General features: G+C 38.5%; 2 protein-coding genes across 3 annotated transcripts in view; both read left to right on the forward strand.

Annotated features, from left to right (window-relative positions):
• LOC307131743 (uncharacterized protein) overlaps positions 1 to 12,581 on the forward strand; it is a 676,237-nt gene that overhangs the window by 137,119 nt on the left and 526,537 nt on the right. The gene's annotated exons all lie outside the window — the stretch shown is intronic.
• Positions 1 to 12,581, forward strand: part of itpr2 (inositol 1,4,5-trisphosphate receptor, type 2) — a 119,299-nt gene that overhangs the window by 51,149 nt on the left and 55,569 nt on the right. For both annotated transcript variants that reach the window (XM_079826041.1, XM_079826042.1), the window contains exons 35-37: positions 1,189 to 1,367; positions 3,409 to 3,551; positions 5,581 to 5,689. In XM_079826041.1, coding sequence (XP_079682167.1) covers positions 1,189 to 1,367; positions 3,409 to 3,551; positions 5,581 to 5,689 — 431 coding nt within the window. The remainder of the gene's footprint in view (positions 1 to 1,188; positions 1,368 to 3,408; positions 3,552 to 5,580; positions 5,690 to 12,581) is intronic.

Consider the following 12,581-nt stretch of genomic DNA (forward strand, 5'->3'; position numbering starts at 1 on the left):
AAAACCTAGGTTAAGTAATGTATTATCTTGTTCCATGTTTACTTTACATACTTCACCTTGGGTTAAAGGGTTAGTTCACCCAAAAATGAAAATTCTGTCATTAATTACTTACCCTCATGTCGTTCGACACCCGTAAGACCTCCGTTCATCTTCAGAACACAAATGAAGATATTTTAGTTGAAATCTGATGGCTCTGAAAGGCCTCCATTAGCACAATGCACGGTACACTCTCAAGACCCTTAAAAGGTACTAAAGACGACGTTACAAAGTCCATCTCACTACAGTGGTTCTACAATAACTTTATGGAGTGACGAGAATAGTTTTTGTGGGCAAAAAAACCCTAAATAACGACTTATATAGTGATGACGATTTCAAAACATGGCATCATGAAGTGAGTCGAATCATGATTCGGATCGCGTGTCAAACCGCCAAACTGCTGAAATTTGGCAATCCAAACTGCTGATTCATAACGCTTCGAAGCTTCATGATGCCGTGTTTTGAAATCGTCATCACTATATAAGTCGTTATTTAGGGTTTTTTTGCGCACAAAAACTATTCTCGTCACTCCATAAAGTTATTGTAGAACCACTGTAGTGAGATGGACTTTGTAACGACGTCTTTAGTACCTTGTAAGGGTCTTGAGAGTGTACCGTGCATTGTGCCAATGGAGGCCTTTCAGAGCCATCAGATTTCAACTAAAATATCTTCATTTGTGTTCCGAAGATGAACGAAGGTCTTACGGGTGTCGAACGACATGAGGGTAAGTAATTAATGACAGAATTTAAATTTTTGGGTGAACCAACCCTTTAAGTAGTTAATTCTGGATAGTCAGGTCTCAATATTTCACTTGGTATATTTCTAAACCTTGTGTTCACATACTCTCAAAAAGCATTCAACCTGCAAACTAAATACATTTTGTATGAATACCAGTAATGTATCCTTGGAAATAGTCACACAATTGTACTCTTGCCTTAAAAAATCGAAATCATACTATAAAAATAAAAACCCAAAAATCAAAGGATGTTTGCCATCAGTGTTTGAGATTTTGAATACGTTTAACATGTTTTTGATGCGTTTCCCTCAGATGTTAAATTTAAGAGAATGCTTAAAGGTTTTATCATTTATGTATTGTTGTCTGGAAATGTGTACATTTGTAAACGGCGCTGTCCTCCTCCTAACCCTTCCCAGCCAAGAGTCGGGCCATCGCCATTCCAGTGGACCTGGATGGTCAAGTCAACGCCCTGTCGCTGAAGACACACACCAGCATGGTGCAGCGTGCGGTGAAGGACTGGAAGCTGTCAACCCGCGGCCGTCCCCGCAAGGAGCCCTTTGGGGCCCATGATTACAAGATCATTGAGAAACTACAGGTAACATCACCTTCAAATCCAAAACTGTCACCGTTATACAACCTCATCTGTAAAGTTTTCTCAAGGCAACTGACCAATCAGAATCAAATACCGGAATACAAGTCACGTTATTTTAGCATCTGAAACGTGCGACTTAAAGGGTTAGTTCACCCAAAAATGAAAATTCTGTCATTAATTACTCACCCTCATGTCGTTGGACACCCGTAAGTCCTCCGTTCATATTCGGAACACAAATGAAGATATTTTAGTTGAAAGCTGATGGCTGAGAAAGGCTTCACACAGGCCTCCATTGGCATTCAGTACATTGACACTTCCAAGATCCATGAAAGGCACTTAAAACGTCGTTACAAAGTCTATCTCACCACAGTGGCTCTACAATAATCATACAATGCGACGACAATAGTTTTTGTGCGCAAAAAAAAATCAAAATAACACCTTTATCCAACTTGTTCTCGACTTCCGTGTATGCCTCCACGACGCATGCGCGAGAATATGACGCAGATCCGGCGTTCGGACATATGACCCAGAAGCGATTTGTTTACGAGCAGAGGAAGACGCGCGTGTCTAAGCTGTTGGATTCTACATTGATCGTGCTTTAGGTCTCGGCGTAGTTCTCAAAATGGGGCTTAAGTGTGTATTTCATCGATTCCCGAACACCGGCGCTACGTCATATTCTCGCGCATGCGTCGTGGAGGCGCACACGGAAGACAAGAACAAGTTGGATAAAGGTGTTATTTTGATTTTTTTTTGCGCACAAAAACTATTGTCGTCGCATTGTATGATTATTGTAGAGCCACTGTGGTGAGATAGACTTTGTAACGACGTTTTAAGTGCCTTTCATGGATCTTGGAAGTGTCAATGTACTGAATGCCAATGGAGGCCTGTGTGAAGCCTTTCTCAGCCATCAGCTTTCAACTAAAATATCTTCATTTGTGTTCCGAATATGAACGGAGGTCTTACGGGTGTCCAACGACATGAGGGTGAGTAATTAATGACAGAATTTTCATTTTTGGGTGAACTAACCCTTTAAGTGCACACATTTGAGAAATGAGGTACAAATCTATTTGTATAATGCATTTCTCAAATGTCCATAATTTTTTTTCACGCTTTAAATAAATCAGTATAGGCTTTGCGTTTATATTAAATGTTGATAATAAGGAATGCCATATATATTTTAGATTATTTTATATGTTTTTCTTTCCTGTTCTGTTCTGAATACCGGTAAATTTAAAGGATTTGTTGTGGAGTGAAGGGAAATAATGTTTAATGTTTGTAAAGGTTTTATTTACAGGTATTTTTTATTAATTCTGATTAATAATAAAATGTGACCTAGATCGATGCGGCTTATCTGTGTTTTTTCCTCTGTCAACAATGACAGGAAAAAGTATGGTAATCCTGAAATCCATTATTTAAAAAAATCATAATACACCTCATTGCACATCCTCATTGCTAACCCAGGGTTTCTTTTTAAACTTGGGGCCGAAGGGAGTGTTAGGGGAGTCCGTGGAAAAGTCAACATGGGTCACACTTTAGTTTGGGGAACATATTCACTATTAACTATGACTTTTGCCTCACTTAACTCCTAATTTACTGCTTATTAATAGTCAGTAAGGTAGTTGTTGTAGTGGTTAAGTATAGGTATGGGGTAGGATTAAAGGATGCAGAATAAAGCAGTAATATGTGCTTTATAAGTATTAATAAACAGCCAATATGCTAGTAATATGCAAGCTAATAAGCAACTAGTTCATAGTGAGAATTGATGCCCAAGCTAAATTGTTACCAAATAAATAAGTTAAATACCAAATAAAAATAGTTAAATAAGATTAAACGAAATAACTGGAATAAAAAAAAGCATTGATTAAAATAAATACATTGGTTTAAAAAAAAAATACAGCACAGCAATATCATATTTGGTGGTCCATGGCATCTAAAAGATTGAAAACCCCTGTGAAAACTAACCTGCTAATTATAACAGTAATATTACTTGTGTATGTTAAAAGCCTTTTGTCTATGATTTTTGATTTGATGTTATGTGTTTCAGGGAGTTGTTGCATATCTTGAGGAGCAGTTTAGCCCACGGGTACAAGCAGAGTTCTCTGTATTAGTAGACGTGTTGCACAGCCCAGAGATGCTGTTTCCTGAGTCTGCTCAGCTCCGCAGTGAGGATGGAGCCTTCATGTCTAAGTGAGACACGCACCCACATCAAACACATTAAAGCTGTGCGTCATCCGCAATGAATATATTAAACAGGTCCAGTGGCAGTGTTAAAAATAGCCGTAGGTATTGGTATGACATTATAGATCACTGAGAATTTCTGCTATATTTCTATATTAGTGTCAGACCTGGTTCTGTTGTGATTTAGTATACCAGCAACATCATATATGAGCTATAAAATGTATTTGTTGTGCATGTGCCTGGGGTTCTGAGTGCCTTATATAAGCAATTATCTGTGTCTGAGCAAGATATACCTCTAAAATCACAGCAGGTCTGTGTTAGAGGTGCGCTTATATACGTTTCAACGCCTAAGACATAAAACACATTTCCTGTTTTGTAGTCATGTACATGTGTCGCAGATTTTTGGGCATTTCATTCATTGAAATTACGTGACTCTTGGAAATTTGCTGTGCAAAAACAATTCAAATACTTGAATGCAGTCACTGATATGTGATAACTTTATATACGCCTTAAATGTTATTCGTTTTTCCTCAAATCTGGCCTGCAAATCAATTGATTTTATTGACAGATATAAATTATGTGGATTGATGTAAACTACTGTTCAAAAGTTTTGGGGTAAGTAACATTTTATTTTATTTTTTTAAAGATATTAATATTTAATTCAGCAAGGATCAAAAGAGATAGTAAAGACTTGTACATTGTTACAAAAAAATCCTGAAAAGAAATGTATCGCAGTTTCCACAAATCTATCAAGCAGCACAACTGTTTTCAACATTAATAATAATAAATGTTTCTTACATTTTAAAATACACTATATTGCCAAAAGTATTGGGACACACCTCCAAATCATTGAATTCAGGTGTTCCAATCACTTCCATGGCCACAGGTGTATAAAATCAAGCACCTAGGCATGCAGACTGCTTCTACAAACATTTGTGAAAGAATGGGTCGCTCTCAGGAGCTCAGTGAATTCAAGCGTGGTACTGTGATATGTTGCCACCTGTGCAATAAGTCCATTCGTGAAATTTCCTCACTACTAAACAGAGTGGAAGCAATTTGGAACAACAGCAACTCAGCCACGAAGTGGTAAGCCTTGTAAAATCACAGAGCGGTGTCAGCGCATTCTGAGGCGTATAGTGCGCAGAAGTCGGAATCTTTCTGCAGAGCCAATAGCTACAGACCTCCAAACTTTGTGTGGCCTTCAGATTAGCTCAAGAACAGTGAGTAGAGAGCTTCATGGAATGGCTTTCCATGGCCGAGCAGCTGCATCCAAGTCTTACATCACCAAGTGCAATGCAAAGCGTGGGATGCAGTGGTGTAAAGCACGCCATCAATGGACTTTAGAGCAGTGTTCTCTGGAGTACTCAAGCTTCTATGTCTGGCAGGTCAATGCCTGACCTCACAAATGTGCTCCTAGAAGAATGTTAAAAATTCTCATAAACACACTCCTAAACCTTGTGGAAAGCCTTCCCAAGTTATAGCTGCAAAGAGTGGGCCAACTCCATAATAAACCCTACGGATTAAGAATGGGATGTCATTAAAGTTCATGTGCATGTAAAGGCAGACATCCCAAAACTTCTGACAATATAGTGTATATTTAAATAGAAAACAAATGTAAAATGTAATATTTCTCAATGTTATTGTTTTTACTGTATTTTTGATCAAATAAATGCAGCCTTGGTGAGAATAAGAGGCTTATTTGAATTTTTTTTTAAAATCTTACCAACCCCAAACTTTTGATCAGTAGTGTACTTTCAGCCCTTACATATTTAAATAATTATGTTTGTCATGTATTTAGTTTTAGTATTTAATGGGGCTATTACCTGTGCAATCTAGGAATATATAAATCATTACTCCACTAACCATGAAAAATAATATGCTAGGTATGAGGTCAAATTAGTCGAACTCTGAAATTGTAGTTATTACAGTTAAATTCATAGTTATAAAACAGTTGTAGTTGATGGTCAGGTGGGCAGTTTGGTATTCCTGATTTATATTGCAAGGTTAGTATTAAATATGATACTATATTTTCTCTCAGGCTTATCAAACACACCAAGAAACTGATGGAGAAAGAGGAGAAGTTGTGTATGAAGATACTACAGACTCTGCGAGAGATGCTGGATAGGAAGGAGACACTCGAGGAGAAAGTAAGTGTGATGAGAACCTTTCCATAACCTAATTTTAGCCTTTTTATTCCCTCTTTTACTTTATGAATGAATCTCTTAGTCTTGAACCAAAATTATGAATCATCTTGTTCACGGAGTGTATAAAATGTACAGTCAAAAGTTTGGAATAATTAAGGTTACTTAATTCTTAATTTAGGTCTCTTATGGTCATAAAGGCATTTATTTGATGAAAAATACAGTAAAAACAGACATATTGGGAAATATTATTACAATTTAAAATAACTGTTTTCTATTCTGAAATATTTTTGGTCAGCAAGGATGCATGAAAGACATTTATAATGTTTCAATATTTCAATATCAATATTTCAATATATCAATATTTCTCTTTCAAACAAATGCTGTTTTTTTTACTTTCTATCAACGAAAAATATTAAGCATTGATTATAATAAGAACCCCTATTAATAATTGAGGCGCAAATCAGCATATTAGAAGGATTTCTGAAAATCATTTGATGCTGAAGACTGGAGTAATGATGCTGAAAATTCTGTTTTGCCATCACAGGAATTAATTACATTTTAAAATATAATAAATAAGAAAATATTAAATCGCAATCATATTTCACAATATGACAGTTTTTACTGTATTTTTTATAAAATAATTCAGCCTCTGTGATCATAATAGACTTTTTTTCAAACTTAAAACTTTTGACTGATAGTGTAGAAATGGGTTTCTAATCCAACCTTCCACTAACTAACAACAAGTTGCAGATCAGCTCAGGTTGTATAGCATACATCAAATATGCACCTGCCCCCAATGATGTCATAATGCCTCTAGGGATTGTTAATGCCATACCAACAACCGTCAGAAGAGGGGGCTAATGCCAAAATCAAGGACTGTGAACTTGATGAACCCTCCCAGGGCGTGAGAGTGTGTGCGCATATGCAGGCGTGCGAAGTGAAGCGCAGCTCTCGGGCCTCTGCAGTGTCGTTGGCATCTGTGGCAGGGTGAATGCTGGGAGTCCTAAAGCTCCAGACAGTTAATCAGCATTCAGCAGAGAAAGAGTCCCGCGCTGTTACATAAGCAAAGGCACATGAGGACACGCTCATAGTGTTAGAGCAAGTAGCCAAATCACCCAGCACCACAAATCAATACTGCAGAGAGCTGACTACAGCCTTGCACATAGGGAAAGAGAGAGCCAGAGAAAAGAAGGAAGAGTAGGGAAAAAAAGAATAAAGGACAGAAAAAGCTGATTTATTCCCAGCTGTTGCATCGTAAACATTATGGCATCATAGTGAGTTGCGGAATGTCTTAAATGTAGCATTTTAGCTGATTCAACTTTGTTTCACAATTTGTTTCATTAACCAAACTAAATCAACACTGAACTGACTTGAGCTGAATAATGACACTTTAATGACTGTCTTTGTTGTTGTTGTTGTTGTTGTTTTACAGCAGCATTTAATTCTGTTTGCATCATTGATTCTGTTATTTTCCTGTTTGTCATTGTAAAGCTGCTTTAAAACGATAAAGGTGACTTGATTTAAAGGGATAGTTCACCCAAATATGAAAATTCTGTCATAATTTACTCACCCTCAAGTTATTCCACACCTGTATGAGTTTCTTTGTTCTGCTGAACACAAAAGATGTTTTGAAGAATGTTTGTAATCAAGCAGAGAGAGCAACCATTGACTACCATAGTAGGGAAAATAATACTATGGTAGTCATTGGTTGCTCTCTCTGCTTGGTTACAAACATTCTTCAAAATATATTTTTGTGTTCAGCAGAACAAAGAAACTCATACAGGTTTGGAACGACTTGAGGGTGAGTAAAAGATGACAGAATTTTCATTTTAAAAATGAAAATTAGCCCATGTTTTACTCACCCTCAAGTCATCCAAGGTGTATATGACATTCTTCTTTCAGACGAATAAAATCGGAGTTATATTTGAAATGTCCTGGCTCTTCCAAGCATTATAATGGCATTGACTTGATGGGTCATTTTTGAAGTCCATAAAAGTGCATCTATCCATCATATAACTGCTCCACACAGCTCCCAGGGGTTAATAAAGACCTTCTGAAGCAATGTGGCGCGTTAGTGTAAAAAAACCATTTAAATCTTTCTGAACTAAAATAACTAGCGGTCAGCAGTACGCAAGTCGACTTACAGCGAAAGAGTAACCCTTGACCCTTGAACCCTTGACGCATGCGTATTGACGAACGCAGAAGCGCAGAGGATAGAGCAAAACAAAACACCGGTCATGAATTAGAGTCTAAAACGAGAATTTTTAAAGAGAAATGGCAGAGGATTTCGATAGAAGAGAAGAGGGGCTTGAGTTTGTTGCCCAGCCCTATCCACGAGAGGCGTCAAAGCTTGCGATGCTCCTGTACATCGCGTCAGGGGTTATTCTTTTAGAGCAAGTCAACTTGTGTACCGCTGACCGCCGGAAGCTAGTTATTTTAGTCTATAAAGTTTTAAATATGGATATTTTTCTTACACAAACGTGCCACTTTGCTTCAGAGGGCCTTTATTAACCCCCCCAGAGCTATGTGGAGCAGTTATATGATGGATAGATGCACTTTCATGGACTTCAAAATGACCCATCAAGTCAATGCCATTATAATGCTTGGAAGAGCCAGGAAATTTTTTGAATATAACTCTTTTTATTTGATTTTATTCGTCTGAAAGCAGAATGTCATATACACCTAGGATGACTTGAGGGTGAGTAAATCATGGGCTAATTTTCTTTTTTGGGTGATCTATCTCTTTAACATACATGACTTGTCAAGTTAAGTTTGTCAAGTTATGATTGTTTCACAGCAGCTTCACAGTAACAAATAGCAAAATAACAGTGTCAATGATGCAAACTTCATTAAATATGAGGCAAATTCAAATTGTGCAGATAAGCAGCTCGAAAAATACAAAAGTATCATTATTCAACTCAAGTCTGTTCAGTGTTGGTTCAGTTCAGTTCAATAACAGTGAACATAGCTGAATTGATCTTGATTAATAATTGATGAACTAAGCAGCTCTACAGAAGACAGTGGTGTCGTTATTTAGCTTGAGTTAGTTGCTTCATTTCGGAGCCGCATTTCCCAAAAGCATTGTAAGCAGTTGTCTTCACATTCAACTTGGGCTCACAAACGCAGCCCAGTTCAATAACCGTGTTGATGTTGCAAAAATTTGTCAATTATGAAACACATTTGCCATAAAGCAGCTCTGCAGAAGACAATAGTGCCATCATCCAGCTCAATTCAGAACTCGTGACAAGTTTAAAAGCAACTCCTATTTGTTCCATCTCTCCAGCACAAAAACATAATTCCACGTCAGTATGTGTTTGTTTATTTTGGAGCGCTCGTTCTCCACGGGGTTTAGCAGTTTTGCCATGTTCTTCCCGCCCTGAGAGTGGTGCTGCAGTTTCATGCAGGCTTGCTCGGCTCGGCACAGACCGCCGGCTCCCCGGGGAGAGAGAGAGTAGGAGGGTGAGCGAGGGGAAAGAAGAAGGGAGGGAGCGAGCATGTGAGAAGCCATGTGAGGGAAGAGAAAAAGCGTGGCGCAGCAGCAGGCGGAGGGATTGGAGAGGCACGGTGTCTGCTGAGTCCATGAGGCGACAGAGTGGGGGGTGTTTACGTAACGGGCCTGCAGTGTCTGAGCCAAACTCACGTGGCTCATCATGTTCTCGCTCTTGCTCACTCGCTCGGTCGCTCCCTTCATTTACCACTTGTTTGTCTCCGTGTTTTTCTCTAAGCCTTTGTTTTTTGGTTGAATTTCTCTTGCATTAGCTAGAAGCCATTCTCTTTTTATATCTTTCTATCCCTCTCACCAATGACTTGGTACTTTGGTTGCTGAGCAGCAGGTCATGACTCATGAACAGATATAATTGGCCTCTCTCACTCTCTCTGGTGAGGTGAACGTGAATGCGAACGTGAGCGTGTGGCAGGCAGCACACAATGTACAGAATGTTTAAAATGTCAAGCAGGTGCTGTTGTTTTCCGCTGTAATTTTAGACGTGTGGTAATTGCCAAATGGTCACAACAGAGAACGCTGACAACAAAGCTTCAAAGCGCAGTGTATCTATACTATGTCTATACATTATAGCAGGATTGTGTGTAGTTGCATTCAGAACCATTAGACTTGTGTTTCCAGGGAGAGGGAATGGTTTCTGTGATGAGTCACGGTCTTCCTACAAGTCTGCACTTTCGTGACGTACCGCCGCTTTGACTGTTGGGAAGAATTCTGCTGTGGCGCTTGCTTCAGTGCAGGCTCGGCAAAGGGGGCCCTTGTGAGCACCCTTCTGAAACCTAAAATGCTAAATGGGACACCCTGCGGTCTCCCTACGTGCACATGACAGAAAGTCCATAAGACCGAAAAGGCATATGAAATGCCATTTTGGGGCCGTGCTTAAGTCACCTTGAAATCAAAAGTGACGGTTATTTTTTTAAAGGAATATTTCAGTGTTTTTAAAAAAAGTTGTGTCCTGGTACACGTAATCAAATAGCAATCAATATTATAAGTTGTGTAATTTTTTTTAACAAAAAACATCTTCTGTGGAAGTCTCAGGGCCAAAAAATGTTTATCCAATCATCACATTCGACACACAGGATGTCCTACCTGCTTGTCAACCTGTATATTTCCATACCTTCTCTCACTTAGACATCACAGATCATCTGTTCCATGAGGCTGTGCAGAGTTGTTGACACACAAGTCTTGAGTGCCGCAAACAAACAGCTTTTACAGTTCCTCCTGAACCAAAACAACGAGCTTATGCAATGTTCACGCTGTCGTAATTACAGTAGTTAAGAGATTGCTACCTGCAACGTTCTACTCAGAGTTGTTCACGTCCTCAGACTCAGATTTATGTATTTCTATGGCAACATTTTCAACGCTGTCCCTCGTGGCACTTTGCAGACTCTGCTATGGCTGTGTGCGTTCATGTGTTATGGAGGAGGCATGGCTTTGGAGATCACTCAGAAGGGAGAGTGGGATCTCCCTACAATCGCTAGGCCCTATTCCAAATGGAACCCTAAGCCCTCGCGATCTTTCCCTGATTCTGCATCTTTTTGACATATCGGCCAAAAAGGGGGCTTTGGAGCACGCTTCTGAAACCTAAAATGACAAACGGAATACCCTACGGTAGGGGTGCAGACAAGTTACTGGACAGCCACAGCCCTGCAGAGTTTAATTCCAATCCTGCTCCAACATACATACCTGTAGTTTTCAAGTAAGCCTAAAGGACTTGATGAGCTGGATCAGGCGCATTTAATTAGGCTTGAAGCTAAACTCTGCAGTGCTTTGGCCTTCCAGGAACTGAGTTTTGCACTTTTGCCCTACCGTCTTGAGGACTTCACGATTACACGCACATGCCACCCATTGTAAGTCCACAAGTCCGTAAAAAAAAGAAATTGCCTACCCTAGCTTTAATACATAATTTCAGGCAATTTAATTTTTTTTATTTTAAAGGAAAGGTTCAGCCAAAAAAATGGAAATTCAATAATTTATTGTCATTATATTACATTAGTTACCTGTATGCTGGGAAAATTAGCACAAGTTCTAGCTATAAAAAAAATCAGTTAAGGCTATGCTAAACAAGTAGTATAAACTCTTTGCTTGCTAACTGAAGTCTACTTAAAAACAAAAGTAAAGGGAAATGTTTAAATTTTAGCTTTGGTAAGATAATGTGGCATGTAATTTAAACATTTTATTAACATATTTTCATGATTAAGAATAAAATTTACTGTAAAGCAAATTTCTATCATTCAAATTTCTTATTTCTGACTATTGGGGACTGCATTTCTTGCCGCTTTATTTAATCTGTCTGTCTGAAACTAAATTATTTATAAATATTGTACACTGCCTAAACTTTAGGGTCAAATGTTTTGGAAAGAAGTTTAAAATGCCCACCAAGGCTACATTTAATTCTGTTTTAATATATTTTCTAAATGTAATTTGTTCATGTGATGGCAAAGCTGAATTTTCAGCAGTTTTCACATTCTGATCACGTTCAAATCATTCTAATATGCTGATTTGGTGCTCAAGAAACATTTCTTATTATTATCATTGTTGAAAACATATTTTTGATGAAAAATATGAATGGAAACCTCAAAAGAACAGCATTTGTATGAACAAATTTTGTAACAATGTGAACATTTTTGTTACCTTTTGATCAATTTAATGTGTCCTTGATCAATTTCTTTAAAAAAAAAAGTTTCAGTAGTTTTAATCATTACATATATGAATAAATTCTGCTCATTAATTTAAAGCCAAATTGTTGATGACGACTGCTTAATGACACTGATTTAAATCACTTTGGGTGTTAAAACAGAAAGCTCTCAAAACAAAGACTGTGATGCGCTGTACTATGTTCATGGGCAGGTTGTGTTCTAACTTAGTCAGTTACGTCAATGAAAACGTAGGCCTGTTCATAAATCCCTCTGGACGAAATTCCAACTCCTGCACTGGCACCAGCACCAGCACCAGCACCATTTCCATGGAAAAGCGGGTAATAGAGGAACCACACAGGTTCATGTTTTTGCAGAATGTGATTAAATGTGTGAGTGTTCGTGCTCGGTAAACATCTAAAACCCCCTCTGTAAGACAGCCAGACCAGTCCTGTTTTTCAGCGCATACTTTTCCCTCTTTTCTAAGACGTCGTGTCCAGCTCTTGTTACAAAACATTAACCGCGGCCTGTTCTGGAGTGTGTTTGTATAGAGTAATACCTCACGTCTCACGAGTCGGGTGTGCCCTTGAAGTAAACTCTCATGCCAGTATTTGGTGACTAACTTTGTGTGTGTGTGTGTGTGTGTGTGTGTACAGGCCTCTCCTGTTTGTTGACAAAGGAAAGAAAAGCCCTGTTACATAACATACTATGCCTCTCTCGCTCTCTTTCTCATCCTGCCTGTATCTCTCTCCAGCCAAGT

The sequence above is a fragment of the Gobio gobio genome (assembly GCF_949357685.1).
Source record: "Gobio gobio genome assembly, chromosome: 9".
Classification (NCBI taxonomy): domain Eukaryota; kingdom Metazoa; phylum Chordata; class Actinopteri; order Cypriniformes; family Gobionidae; genus Gobio; species Gobio gobio.